This window comes from Bos grunniens, chromosome 10 (genome assembly GCF_055505025.1).
Source record: "Bos grunniens cultivar Pamir isolate PY7600 chromosome 10, Bosgru_T2T1.0, whole genome shotgun sequence".
NCBI classification, from domain to species: Eukaryota; Metazoa; Chordata; class Mammalia; order Artiodactyla; family Bovidae; genus Bos; species Bos grunniens.
In genome coordinates, this window is record NC_141174.1 from 42661383 (window position 1) to 42677055 (window position 15673).

Genomic DNA, 15673 nt, shown 5'->3' on the forward strand with positions numbered 1-15673 from the left:
TAAGACTCTCACCAGAAAATAAGTCATTAAAAAATTCTGATAAATGAATAATGATATATTTGATTTTGGCTATTTCAGTAAGCAATATATAATAAATTTACTTACAAGCTGATATCTGTTCTTGATTTCTTACAATCATGTCCTTTATAGATTTTGAAGGCATTTTCTTGCTACCATGAATGGTGGTTGTGGAGAGTTCTTTCAGTTTCCAGTGGGTCCAAAATCCTTTTTGAGGTGGTAAACCTGTTAATACAAAATGTATATTTAACCAAAGAAATTACTATTTTAAAAACATCTTCTGTTGAAGCCTTTTTTTGAGTATTATGCATTTAATTCTCACAACAGTCCTGTGAGAACTGCCAGTCTTAGGTTTCAAATGAGGGAATCTCTATACAGAAATGTTAATGTCTTACCATATAAGACAGTGAATCAGAAAAGAGATAAACATGATATATACCCTTCTGACTCAAAAATACAAGCTAAGTTCATAAACAGACATAAGGGAAGATTAATATTGTGAAAACTTGAAAGGACCTAAATATCCAACAATAGTACATCCAAACAGTGGATCATGAAGTATCCATAAAAAGTTACCTTGTAAGTATTTATTAACATATAAAAGTAATCATAGAATTGTTTTTATGTGAAGGACAATTTTACCTTATACAGATGTGTGACTGTAGCTTAATTGTTATCATGATTGCCTCTGAGCAACAATCAATAAATGATTACATTAAAAATTTTTCCCTCTCTGTATCTATTATTTTCAAAATAATGTTTTTGACTAGATTATAACACTCTAAAATTTAAAAATAAATTCTATTTAAAAAGTTCCACTTTTGTTCCAAAAGCTGTGTAGGGTTGAATAATTGATTTAACCACACAAAACATTTATATCCTCAGCAGTAAAAATGAGAACAATATAAATTCCTTAGTATACTTCATATGCTTATTCTGATGGTTAATTGGGTTTGTATATGTTAAAGCATTCAGTAACTGGGAAACATGAATATAAAAACAAACATAAAATATAATAAACATATTAACATACACTGACATACTCATAAAATATATCCAATATTTTCCCAGTAGTGAGCATTCAATGAGGATTATTTGTTGTATTTTGATATCAAATTGGAATTTTTGAAGTGTTTTTAAATTTGGTCATTGCTTATTTTATATTAGTTGCAACTAGATAAAATATTCAAAACAATTCATTTGAATGTTTCTCAATATTGTCTGTGTTTTAAAATATATGGTATATTAGTGGAAAATCTGGGGTATAGGAAGGTCAACAGATCGGGATATTTAAAAGATAGTTTCTTACTGAATGGGGGATCAATGTCAGAGTAGGAAGACATGGAGCTCACTTCTCACAAACACATCCAAAATATATCTACACATGGAAGACAACTTAAAAAACAAAAACAAAAACAAAAAACCAACTAATTGGAAACCAGCAGAATATCTTTTATAAAGCCAAAACTGCAAGAAAGATCTCCATGTAACTGGGCAGAATTACAGGGGGAGGGGAAGGCGTTAGGGTGGGACCAGCGCCCCTGGAGGGGTATGGAAGAGAAGGTCCACACACGTGCATCCTTGCCCCGCGGAGGCCCCCTTGTCTGCCGGGAAATCCACTGAGACAGATGGGAGAGCTGGAGAAGCCTAGACTCTACTTGTGAGGCGGGTGTGTGTGTCGGATTGCTAACAATCAGAGCAGCGAGAGACTTGCACAGATGGCAGCCACCTCATCATACTTCCCAGTCCAAAGGGCAAATGCCCAGTTCCGCTCACTCCACACCACGGCCTGGCAGGGGATCAGGAGAAAGAGGCAGTCTAGTTGCTAGAAGTGGGACTGCTGACTTACGCAGTAGCTCTAGTTTTCATTCTTGATGAGCCTCCATACTGTTCCCCACAGTGGCTCTACCAATTTACATTTTGACCAACAACAAGGGTTCTCTTTTCTTCACATCCTCATCAATATTTGTTATTTGTAGTCACTTTGAAAATGGCCATTCTAACAGGTGTGAGGTGATATCTCATTGTAGTTTTGACTAGCATTTCCCTGGTGATTAGCGATGCTGAACATCCTTTCCTGTACTTGTTGGACATCAGTATGTCTTCTTTGGAAAAATGTCTTCAGTTCCTCTACTTTAAAAATCACATAGTTTTTGTTTGTTTGTTTGTTTTGCTATTGAGTTGAGTTCCTTTTAGCTTTTGGGTATCAATCCCTTATAACATGATTTGCACATATATTTAACAAATTCATTTTGCATTTTGTTGATTTCTTTTTCACTATGCAGAAGCTTTTTAGTTTGATGTAGTTTCACTTACTGATTTTTGCTTTTGTTGCTTGTGCTTTTGATATCATATCCAAAAAATTATTGCCAAGACATATAAGGAGCTTTTCCACTATGTTTTCTTCTTAAGAGTTTTATGATTTCAGTTCTTTCCTCCACTTGAAGTTAATTTTTGTGAGTGATATAGAAAAAGCAAGGGAATTCCAGAAAAACATTTGCTTCATTGACTACACTAAAGCCTCTGACAGTGTGGATTACAACAAACTGGAAAATTGTTAAAGAGATGCGAATAGCAGACCACCTTACCTGCCTCCTGAGAAACCTGTATATAGGTCAAGAAGCAACAGTCAGAACCAGACAGAGAACAACAGATTGGTTCAAAATTGGGAAAGGAGTATGTCAAGGCTGTATTTTGTCACTCTGCTAATTTAACTTATATGCAGAGTACATCATGCAAAATGCCACACTGGATGAATAGTAAGCTGGAATCAAGAATTGCTGGGAGAAATATCAACAGACTCATACATGCAGATGCTACTACTCTAATGGCAAAAAGCAAGGAAGAACTAAAGAGCCTGTTGATGAGGGTGAAAGAGGAAAGTGGAAAAGCTGGCTTAAAACTCAACATTCAAAAAACTAAGATCATGGCATCCAGTCCAATCACTTCATGGCAAATAAAAGGGGAAAAAGTATAAACAGTGACAGATTTTCTCTTCTTGGGCTCCAAAATCACTGCAGATGGTGACTTCAGCCATGAAATTAGAAGACACTTGCTCCTTGGAAGAAAAGCTACTACAAACCTAGGCAGCATATTAAAAAGCAGAGATGTCACTTTGTTGACTAAGTTTCATACAGTCAATGCTATGGTTTTTCCAGTAGTCATGTATGAATGTGAGAATTGGACAATAAGAAGCTGGGCACTGAAGAATTGATGCTTTCGAACTGTCGTGCTCGAGAAGATTCGTGAGAATCCCTTGGACAGCAAGGAGATCAAACTAGTCAATCCTAAGGAAAATCAACTCTGAATATTCATTGGAAGGACTGATGCTAAAGCTCCAATACTTTGGCCTCCTGATGCAAAGAGCTGACTCAATTTAAAAGACCCTGATGCTGGAAAGGATTGAGGGCAGGAGGAGAAGCACGTGACAGAGGATGAGATGGTTGGATGGTATCACTCAATGGATGTGAGTTTGAACAGACTCTGGGAGATACTGAAGGACAGGGAAGCCTGTGTGCTGCAGTCCACGGGGTTGCAAAGAGTCGGACACAACTTAGCAACTGGACGACAATAAGATAGGAGTCAAATTTCATTACTCTACATGTGGTGATTCAGCTTTCCCAGCGCCATGTATTGAAGAGATGATCATATTCCTATTGAGTATTCTTGGCTTCTTTGTCAAATATTAGTTGACTGTGTCTGTGAGGGTTTATTTCTGGGTTCTCACTCTTCTTCCATTGGTCTGTGTGGCCTTTTTTGTTTAATTTCCATGTTTCACTCAAATTACATATCTGATCATACATGTTATCCATCTTTTCCACTTGAGCATTTACCACATTACTCATAGGTAGTTGAAATTTTCTGTCTAATATTCTAATACCTGTGCCTTATCTAAAACTGGTTCTGATTATTTATTTGTCTTTTGATAGGTAGTTCTGTTTCTGGGGTGAGTTTTATCTCCATTCCTTCGCTAAGGGCAGCTGGATTTGCTGCCCTTCCTCCCTGCAACCTCTCTCCCTCCTCCTGCTGTGACTTAAAGCTTGTTGATGTTAACACAAAGGAGATGGAAGAGAAGGGTCCAGGCAAGGCTTAATGCCTTTTTTGTAGTGGTTTCTCTTATATTCCCCCAGGCTTTCTCAAGACTGTCATACCATCCTCAATTGTTACTTATAAAATATCTGGAGAGAAACTTGTAATGTCAACTTCCTCCTTGTTTATGAAGCTCCTAAGCATCCTATATGGTCACATTAGACCATACTCAGCTGTAAGTAATTCATTAGAAATTTTGGCTAAATTCTTCTTACTGCCTTTTTAATGCATCTAGCTGCATCTGTCCCACGTGAGCAAGTGCTGACATCTGGTCTTCCCTTGGAGGCACCTGTCTTTCTGTAGATTTTGGGTTGACTGCCTTGGAACCTCTGATGGGCTCAAGGAAAGTTTCAAATTTGCAGGTAGTTTAGTGTTTTCAGGTAGAAGAGTGGAAGTAATATTTTAGTTTTTTACATCCTAAGCAGAAGCCAGAAGTCAGAGCACAAAACTTCATCTTACTCATTGTAAAGCTGCCACATAGGACAGTCATAAAGCTTGTGCTAAAACCTAGCCAATCATACAAAATCTTAATGTGTCTCTATATTAGGCAGAAGTATCCTCCAAAGTCTTCCATATCTTAATGTTCCCAAATGGTGACTATGTTATGTTACACGGCAAAGAGGAATTAAGGAAGCAGACAGAATTAAGTTAATAACTGGCTAGCCTTAAAATATGGACAGTATGCTGGCTTGTCCAGGTGAACCTAATGTACTCAGAAGAGTCATAGATATGGAAGAGGGAAGTAGAAGAGTCAGTATTAGAATGATGCAATATGAGAAAGATGACTAGTCATTGTAGGCTTTGATGATGAAAGGCTATGAGGCAAAGAATGGAAACAGCTTCTGAAAAGCTACAAAGAGATTTTCCCTAGAGCCTCTAGAATAACACAGCTCTCCCAACATCTTGGTTTTACCCTAGTGAAACTCATTTTGGACCTATGACTTTCAGAACTCTAGGATAATATACTTACGTTGCTTTAAACTAAGTAGTAATCTGCTGCATCAGTAATAGGAAACTAACACAAGCTCTGGTGCTTTTTTCTTATTGTATATGAGGATCTCTAGGCTTCCCATGTGGCTCAGTGGTAAAGAATCCACCTGCCAATACGTGTTCCATCCCTTGGTTGGGAAGGTCCCCTAGAGAAGGAAATGGCAACTGACTCCAGTATTCTTGCCTGGGAAACCGCATGGGCAGAGAAGCCTGGTGGGGCTACAGCCCATGGTGTTGCAAAGAGTCGGACATGACTTAGCAACCAAACAACAACAAATAAGGAACTCTGGTAAAAAAAAAAAAAAAAATCTGTGAAAAACGAACCAAAATGAAAGCCAACTGACAATGTAAGTAATCAAACTGAATATAACGCAAAGAAACAAATAAAGCTATGACATCATCTTTTAAAAAAGGAATTTTTCATATATTAACGAGGAGAAATTAAGTATTTTAGATCTATGATATAAATATTTCTCCAACAAAGAAATAAGAAAAATGTCTTTTTAAATTCCTTCAACAAGTGCTCTAGCCAAAACAAAATAATCAATCACAATTGAGAGATAAAATCATAGTAAAAGGTGAAAAGGTCATTTATGAGCATAGAACTCAGAAAACATGTGAGTCTTGATAGATATGCAATGTGAGAAAAAGCATTGTGACAGAAATCTGTACAAACACATTCATGTTAAATAAATCACAGAGGCTCTAGTGCAGCCACCACTACTGCCTTTGTTTTCAACTTAAATTCTTATCCATGCATAAAAATAAAAATGAACAATTATGTACAGGTCAGTGAATCTTTTCAAGTTTAATACACGGCGTGCAAGTTACCAGCCCTCAGAAACAAAATATTCAGCTTGTAACACCATGGATTAGTTTTGTCAGATTTTGAACTTTGTATCAAAGAACTCATACAGGATCTACCTTTTTGTGCCTGGTCCCTCAACCTTGTTTGTGTGATTTGTTTACTACTGTATACGATTGTAGTTCACTCATCCTCATTGCTGGCAGTATTTCATTATATGAATACTCCACAGTTTATCTAAATTTTATATTATTGTGGGCATTTGAACAGTAGATTTTGATTATTATATGAATAGCATTGCTATGAACATTTTGTTCTTTTGGTATACAGAAATATGTAGATTTCTGGAGGTTATGTACCTGAGAGTCCAAATTTAATATATGTTTAGCTTTAGTAGATATTGGTAGTTGTCCAGAATATTCATATAATTCCACCTGCATAGCTACCTTTTATCTTAAGAAAATGCAGGTTTGAATTTTTTTTAACTCTGAGATGAGTGTAGATTTACATGTACTTGCAACAAATAATACAGAGAGATCCCTGTGCCATCTATGTAGTTTCCCACAAAGGTAACACCTTGTAAAGCTATAATATGATACCACAATCAGGATATAGACATTGAGGCTAAGGTACAGTTTCATCCCAAGGATTCCTTAAGCTTGCCATTTTAGCTACACCTACCCTTCACTTTAAACCATTTCTCTGCCTGATGTGAAGGAGAGGCAATAAACATCAATCCTTTCGCTATACAAATATTTTCTCCTAAGGTGAAACAGCCCACAGAGAAGTACTGAAGCAAGTGTTCAACAGTGATAAATAGCCTATGTTGGAAGAATCAGTTCAGTTCAGTCACTCAGTTGTGTCTGACTCGTTGCGACCCCATGGACCGCAGCACACCAGGCTTTCCTGTTCATCACCAACTCCCAGAGTTTACTCAAACTCACGTCCATCGAGTCAGTGATGCCATCCAACCATATCTGTCCCCTTCTCCTTCCACCTTCAATCTTTCCCAGCATCAAGGTCTTTTCCAATGAGTCAGTTCTTCACATCAGGTGGCCAAAGTATTGGAGTTTCAGCTTCAACATCAGTCCTTCCAATGAATATTCAGGACTAATTTCCTTTAGGGTGGACTGGTCAGATCTCCTTTGCAGTTCAAGGGACTCTCAAGAGTCTTCTCCAACACCACAGTTCAAAAGCATCAATTCTTTGGCACTCAGCTTTCTTTATAGTCCAACCTTAACATCCACACATGACTACTGGAAAAACCATAGCTTTGACTAGATGGACCTCTGTTGGCAAAGTAATGTCTCTGCTTTTTAACATGTTGTTTAGGTTGGTCTTTGCTGGTGGCTCAGGTGGTAAAAGTGTCTGTCCACAATGTGGGATACCAGGGTTCGATCCCTGCATCAGAAAAGGTCCCCTGGAGAAGGAAACTCACTACAGTACTCTTGCCCGGAAAATCCCATGGACAGAAGAGCTTGGTAGGCTACAGTCCATGGGGTCACAAAGAGTCGGATATGACTGAGTGACTTCACTTTCTTTCTTTCCTTTCTTTCTAGGTTGGTCATAACTTTTCTTCCAAGGAGCAAATGTCTTTTAATTTAATGGCTGCAGTCACTATCTGCAGTGATTTTGGAGCCCCCCCCCAAGATAAAGTCTGTCACTGTTTCCATTGTTTCCCCATCTATTTGCCATGAAGTGATGGGACCAGATGCCACGATCCTAGTTTTCTGGATGTTGAGTTTTAAGCCAACTCTTTCAAAGAATATGCATTTGCAAACAAATGTATTCAGGCTAGAATTAAGAAAACTATCTATTCTGATATTTAAATCAGATAAGGGATCTATATTTAGTGTTCTTGCCTTTAACTCAGGCAGTTCAAAGCAGAATGCTTTGAAGACCAATAGGGACAGGCTAAAGTAGACATCCCCACTGGATTTACCTTATAAATCTCCTAACTCATTGCTATTGCTCATCTCAGCATATTACATACATTCATGCTTGAATACATCACAGAAACTAGTTAAAAGCATAACAGTTGCAAAAGAAGTATGAAAACTATACTTGCAGATGATACGATAAATGACTTGAAAATCCTAGAATGAATGATAAAGCTCAAACAAAAGGATTAAGTAAGGAAGTGACTCATAATATTTACATACAGAAATCAATATGAATTTGGGGTGGGAACACAATGTAGTCTATAACAGGTCTGGAGGAAATCTGTTTTGTTCTTCACTTTTTCTCTTATGGTATTTTTTTTTTTTTTTGTCTGAATGATGTGCTCATTCTCTTTTTATTTCTTATATTTGAATTAGTTGGATTTTTCTCTGTAATTAGGAGACTCCTGTCTTGTGTATTTTGATGGAGGGGGCTGGTGCTCCAGGTTATTTTCTAGAATTTACCTCCCACGGACTCCTTCCTTAAAACATGAAACATTTTCTTGTAGAAATGGTTTGGTTACTAAGAATTGACACAAAACAATTATAAAAGAGTAATCAAAGTTTGGACAGAAAGAGATTTTTCTCTCCAATACCATAGTTTTAAAACCTAAGTGCCTAAATCTCTAGCTAAGTACTCCAGGATGGAATTTTACTTCCCTTCAGTGTTTTGAGTTCTGCCACTCCTACTTATAATATAGTTTTAAGGGACTTTATTTCAGTCATACCTGAATGGTCTAGTGGTTTCCCTACTTTCTTCAATTTAAGTCTGAATTGGGCAATAAGGAGTTCATGATCTGAGCCACAGTCAGCTTCTGGTCTTGTTTTTGCTGACTGTATAGACTGTTGGAAAACTCAGCAGTGGCCACAGGACTGGAAAAGGTCAGTTTTCATTCCAATCCAAAAGAAAGCCAATGCCAAAGAATGCTCAAACTACTGCACAATTGCACTCATCTCACATACTAGAAAGTAATGCTCAAAATTCTCCAAGCCAGGCTTCAACAGTATGTGAACCATGAAATTCCAGATGTTCAAGCTGGATTTAGAAAAGGCAGAGGAACCAGAGATCAAATTGCCAACATCTGCTGGATCATCAAAAGAGCAAGAGAGTTTCAGAAAAAGTCTACTTCTGATTCATTGACTATGCCAAAGCCTTTGACTGTGTGGATCACAATAAACTGTGGAAAATTCTTAAAGAGATGGGAAAACCAGACCACCTGACCTGCCTCCTGAGAAATATGTATGCAGGTGAGAAAGCAACAGTTAGAACTGGACGTGGAACAAGAGACTGGTTCCAAATAGGGAAAGGAGTACATCAAGGCTGTATATTGTCACCCTGCTTATTTAACTTATATGCAGAGTACATTATGAGAAACGCTGGGCTGGATAAAGCACAACCTGGAATCAAGATTTCTGGGAGAAATATCAATAACCTCAGATATCAGATGACACCACCCTTATGGCAGAAAGCGAAGAACTAAAGAGTGTCTTGATGAAAGTGAAAGAGGAGAGTGAAAAAGTTGGCTTAAAACTCAACATTCAGAAAACTAAGATCATGGCATCTGGTCCCATCACTTCATGGGAAATAGATGGGGAAACACTGGAAACAGTGACAGACTTTATTTTTGGGCTCCAAAATCACTGCAGATGGTGACTGCAGCCATGAAATTAAGCTTGCTCCTTGGAAGAAAAGTTATGACCAACCTAGGCAGCTTATTAAAAAGTAGAGACATTACTTGTCCAACAAAGGTCTGTCTAGTCAAAGCTATGGTCTTTCCAGTAGTCATGTATGGATGTGAGGGTTGGACTATAAATAAAGCTGAGCACCGAAGAATGATGCTTTTGAACTGTGGTGTTGGAGAAGACTCTTGAGAGTCCCTTGGACTGCAAGGAGATCCAACCAGTCCATCGTAAGGAAATCAGTCCTGATTATTCATTGGAAGGACTGATGTTGAAGCTGAAACTCCAATACTTTGGCCACCTGATGCGAAGAACTGACTCATTGGAAAAGACCCTGATGCTGGAAAAGATTGGAGGTGGGAAGACAAGGGGACAATAGAGGATGAGATGGTTAGATGGCATCACTGACTCAATGGACATTAGTTTGAGTAAACTCTAGGAGTTGGTGATGGACAGGGAAGCCTGGTGTGCTACAGTCTATGGGGTCTCAAAGAGTCAGATACGACGGACTAAACTGAACTCCTACCTACACACACACACACACACATACATCATGATTCAAACATTTTTTCCCCTTGATTAATGATGGTATGTTATATAAATAATTCAGTTAGCTCTAGAATTTACCCAGTATTATCTGCTATAAAAATGCCAGCAGTGTTCTAAAAGAAGCAGCTTGAAATACTTCTCTTACAAATATAAAATATATATCATACAGTTTTCTTTCTGTGGCAGTTTTGGTTTCTACAAGAATTCCACTGCCTATAAAATTATTTGCCTTCTAAAGTTAATAAGTGATTAATTTTATTATAACAGAATTTTCAGAAGAAAATCATCATGATTTTGAAACACAGACATCAACATTCTGTTTTGTAAGACAAAGAACTACAAAATTTTTGACTAAACAAAACACTGCAATTCAAAAGTTTTAGGTACCAAAGTAGTGATCAAAACTTAAATAACATTCATACCTGACAACCAAAGAAAAATATTATTCCCTAGATCTTCTTTAAATTCATCATTAAAGAGATTACTGGATTCTGGAAATGCTTCCTGGAATGTTGCGTAGATAGCTTGTGCCAAACAATCAGGATACACCTACCAAAACAGAGCCATATTAAAATAATTTCATATTTCATGTAACATCTCAAATACCAAAGAAGTTATTGAGTTTTTGAAATATACATGTCCCTTTTTCTCCTTATAACTTGTTTTTGGCCTTTTTTGCCTCTTTGTACTTCCAACAACTGACGAATATGAACAAAGAAGAGTTGAAAATAAAGTCATATCAGTTTAGCTATTTGTTAGCATTTAGGGGAAAAAATTTAATTTGGATAAAGGATGAAGTTAACGGTTAAGGTTTAATGGTTCTACACTTATTTCATTTTACCTTGTTATTGATATCCTCTTTCAGAAAAAGTATACCCTCTTTCTAGTCATTGTAATACAAAGTATATATACATTTAATTGAAGTATATTTGACATGTAATACTGTGTAAGTTTAAGGTGTACAACATGTTGATATATTTGTATTTTGCAATATGATTACCACCACAGCATCAGCTAATACCTCTATTACATCACACAGTTATCATTTTGTGTGTGTGTGGTGAGAAATAAAAGCATGTTTTTAAATAATTTAAAGTCCATTTAGGTGAGTTAATGTAGCATAACCCCAATTATTATTGAGGTTATACTACATTGTTTGCTCCTTGGAATAAAAGCTTTCTTCTTGGAAGAAAAGCTATGACCAACCTAGACAGCATATTAAAAAGCTGAGACATTACTTTGCCAACAAAGGTCTATTTAGTCAGAGCTATGGTTTTTCCAGTAGTCATGTATGGATGTGAGAGTTGGGCTTTAAAGAAAGCTGCTGCTACTGCTAAGTCGCTTCAGTCGTGTCCAACTCTGTGCGACCCCATAGACGGCAGCCCACCAGGCTCCCCTGTCCCTGGGATTCTCCAGGCAAGAATACTGGAGTGGGTTGCCATTTCCTTCTCCAATGCATGAAGGTGAAAAGTGAAAGTGAAGTCGCTCAGTCCTGTCCGACTCTGAGCGACCCCATGGACTGCAGCCTACTGGGCTCCTCTGTCCATGGGATTTTCCAGGCAAGAGTACTGGAGTGGGGTGCCATCACCTTCTCCAAAAGAAAGCTGAGCACCAAAGAATTGATGCTTTTAAACTGTGGTGTTGGAGAAAACTCATGAGAGTCCCCTGGACTGCAAGGAGATCAAATCAGTCAATCCTAAAGGAAATCAGTCCTGAATACTCATTGGTGCTGAAGCTGAAACTCCAATACTGTGGCCACCTGACGTGAAAAACTGACTCATTGGAAAAGACCCTGATGCTGGGAAAGATTGAAGGTGGAAGGAGAAGGGGACAACAGAGGATGAGATGGTTGGATGGCATCACTGACTTGATGGACAAGAGTTTGAGCAAGCTCTAGGAGTTGGTGATGGACAAGGACGCCTGGCATGCTGCAGTCCATGGGGTCACAAAGAGTTGGACATGACTGAGTGACTCAACTGAACTGAACCCCAATTGTAAAGCCATGAGTGAATATCAACTAATATACAGTACTACCAGTATTCTATTAGACTTAAAGTCACTTGACTACTAAGTTTCTCTCGGGGAGTAACTATACACAGGAAGATACCAGATTTTTATGTTAAAGATTTAAAATATTCTATTTACTATTTTGGAAGGCTGGCAGACACCAGAAACTGGAAGATGCAAGAGATGATTTCTCCCTTTGGGTTTCTTAAAGAAATTAGCTGTGTTGATACTTTGATTTTAATCCCATAAGACTCATTTTGGACTTCTGATCTACATAACTGTAAAACAATGAATTTCCATTTCTTCAAGCCTCTAACTCCATGATGGTTTTTACACCAGCAACAGGAAACTAATATAGTCACCTACCTCAGCAGTGCTCAAATCTGCTGGTAAGTGATGGTATTCTTTAAAGAATTTCATTAGTTTTTTTGGGGTAGGGAAAAAGAGGCAGGCAAGAATGCTTTAAAAACACTGATATATTTAATTTTACTGAATCAGCCATGGACATATGCTACTGGAAAGAGTCACATGATTGTGGTATATAAAATTATGCTAGTAATTAAAAAATTGAACTAGGTAAGGAGAACTTTTACATTTTGTTTTCTGTGTATATCTCAGCTTTAGGAGATTCGTGGGAAAAGAGATAAAGTGTCAGATAGTGTTGGGAAATTTTCTGAGGGAATATCATTGTATGACATTGGAAGAAATGAAATAAAAACCATATGTTTAGATTCAATTAATTTATACTGAATAGTGAGACCTGAAGATAATTTTTTGATTCTTCTCAGATGAGCCAATTAGTAACAAAACTCCCAATTATTTGAATGAGTTAAAACAGAAATTAGTCAATGAGAGATGAGGCTCCACTTCTACTTAAACAGCCACGGAGGTAATAGATATGTAGGGAGGTGGTCTGATAGACCACAGGGGGAAGGGTCCAATCACTAAGGTGTACATGTTATTTTTTCTCAGGTGAGGCTTTGAATCTTAGAAGTATTGAAATAACTTGGAAGTATTGAAATAACTTCTAATTTTTCCTTGGAAAATGCCACTGAAAATAGGGACTTCAGAAAAAATCAAGTTGTGATTTGAGAAGGATATAAAGACAACATCTTGATATCAAAAGGCACATCATCCCAAGGAGAACATTCGGACACTAAACGTAAGACTAGAAATTACAGAATGAGGGATATGTAACTGTGCCACAGCTTGTTTGTTCACATTAAATAGGCTTTTAAAAATTCTTTTCTTAAGGCTTGTGTTAAAGCATGCTTGACTTTATCAAACCACGTAGTAGACAGACAAGACCCACCACAAAAGGACAGACTAGGTGAAGGATTATAGATAGGAGAAATCCAGCCAGTTTTGTCATCTCTAGGCAATTTAATGATCAAAAATCCTAACCATTAATATTTTTCCTGTAAATAAGAAAAATAAATTTATATTAGCAGAGAAAATGCTAGTCTATCTTTTGGAATATCAGTGTTCTATAAGCCAAGTTATGAATCATCGGTCAACCTCTTCATCTGATGGATAACAGGCTATGGCACTGAAGAGACTGAATGTCTGCAAGATCACCTGTGTAATTAGTAGTAGACTCCTTATTCCCAGCCCACTGCTGGCTTCCTTCTATAATACTGTATGTACATTTTTGTAAGCTAGATCCAGATTGAGTATAAATATTTGGCAATTTTATGTTTTCCTGATAGACATTTATTTTATTTTAGGATTTATCCATAAAAACATTTACTGACTTGAAAATACTCATATATTTCTGATTTTACAGATGTCAGTTCAACAAAGTATTTGAATATGTCTTCTGCTTTGAAATGCTAGATGTTTACATTTCAAAATACTCAATGAAATTCCATGCATCTTCATTTCACATTACTCAAGAACATAAATGATTTTAACCAAATTATTTTAACATAGTAAAACAACATTTGATTCATAAATTTGTTCATTGTTCTTTACTGTTCACAGGTGCTTAGTGTTGTACTTATGCATAACACAAGAGGTTAAGTCCTCTTAGACCAAAATATACTTTATAAAGTAAAAGGAAAATAATTTTGTAGATTGAAAAATCAAGAATATGCTTAGGATAAGTCAATATTTTTCAGTATGCAAACAAATTGATTCTGTAAGGCTTTCAGCAGAATACAATTTTCTGGGCTGGGGGCATAACTTAAAATATTAGCTTTTTTACTCTACTTGAGGCAATTTTGCTTTCAAAGTAACAAAATGCATTCTCTTATGTATTTAAAGAAAATAACTTTTTATAGTTCATTTGCTATAAATATAATTTGTATAACCACTTAACTTCTGTATTTACCTGAAAGAATGTATCCTTTCGGCTTAGAGGTATGCTCATGAAAAGTGACACATAACTTTCTGAAATTCTATCAAACAAGCAAGCTTGATTTTCTCTGTCAGGCTAAAAAATAAAACAGGTATGGAATTAAAATAATTGATATTACAATTTAAAATTAGAATTTGTTTACATAATGTCAGTAATTCTATCTATTCTCAAACGGCAGATCAGATGCTATAATGGAATGAGCATGGGTTTTTGGCATCATGCAGACCTGAATTTAAATGCTGGTTCCGTTATTCGTTAGCTGCACTATCCTGGGCAAGTCCTGGTCTCCTTATCTGCAAATGTAGGTAATATATACATGCCTTAAAGTAGTATCTTAAAATTCAATTGGGACAAGGATCGCATTTTGTTTGACTTTGTATTTAAAGCCCTCAGCACAGTGCCTGGCACATAGAAAGCAAACCAATGTCTGATGAATTAATGAAGGTTCTTAAATAGTGGTTGGCATGTACAAGGCTGTCAATGACATAGTTGCCTTCTATTATTCTATAGCCATTTCAAATCTTTCGTAATAAGTAACTCAGTATAAAATTAAAGCAATTACTGGAATGAGACAGCCATAGCCAGAACTAGTAAAATAGTGACATGAAAGACTAAAAACAAAGTAGAATGTCATCAGTTCAGTTCAGTCGCTCAGTCGTGTCCGACTCTTTGCGACCCCATGAATCGCAGCACGCCAGGCCTTCCTGCCAACTCCCAGAGTTTACTCAAACTCATGTCCATCGAGCCGGTGATGCCTTCCAGCCATCTCATCCTCTGTCATCCCCTTCTCCTCCTGCCCCCAATCCCTCCCAGCATCAGAGTCTTTTCCAATGAGTCAACTCTTCGCATGAGGTGGCCAAAGTACTGGAGTTTCAGCTTTAGCATCATTCCTTCCAAAGAAATCCCAGGGCTGATCTCCTTCAGAATGGACTGGTTGGATCTCCTTGCAGTCCAAGGGATCTCAAGAGTCTTCTCCAACACCACAGTTCAAAAGCATCAATTCTTCGGTGCTCAGCTTTCTTCACAGTCCAACTCTCACATCCATACATGACCACAGGAAAAACCATAGCCTTGACCAGACAGACCTTTGCTGGCAAAGTAATGTCTCTGCTGTTGAATATGCTATCTAGGTTGGTCATAACTTTCCTTCCAAGGAGTAAGCGTCTTTTAATTTCATGGCTGTAGTCACCATCTGCAGTGATTTTGGAGCCCCAACAAATAAAGTCTGACACTGTT

At 37.2% G+C, this 15673-nt stretch overlaps 1 protein-coding gene across 18 annotated transcripts in view; it reads right to left on the minus strand.

Moving 5' to 3' along the window:
• The window catches only part of FAM227B (family with sequence similarity 227 member B), a 212654-nt gene that overhangs the window by 161218 nt on the left and 35763 nt on the right, over positions 1–15673 (minus strand). For 15 of the 18 annotated variants that reach the window (XM_086320840.1, XM_086320830.1, XM_086320832.1 and 12 more), the window contains 3 exons: positions 14411–14512; positions 10494–10620; positions 106–243 (listed from right to left, as the gene is read on the minus strand). In XM_086320840.1, coding sequence (XP_086176966.1) covers positions 106–243; positions 10494–10620; positions 14411–14512 — 367 coding nt within the window. The remainder of the gene's footprint in view (positions 1–105; positions 244–10493; positions 10621–14410; positions 14513–15673) is intronic. The other 3 variants (XM_086320833.1, XM_086320831.1, XM_086320826.1) reach the window with 1 other exon arrangement.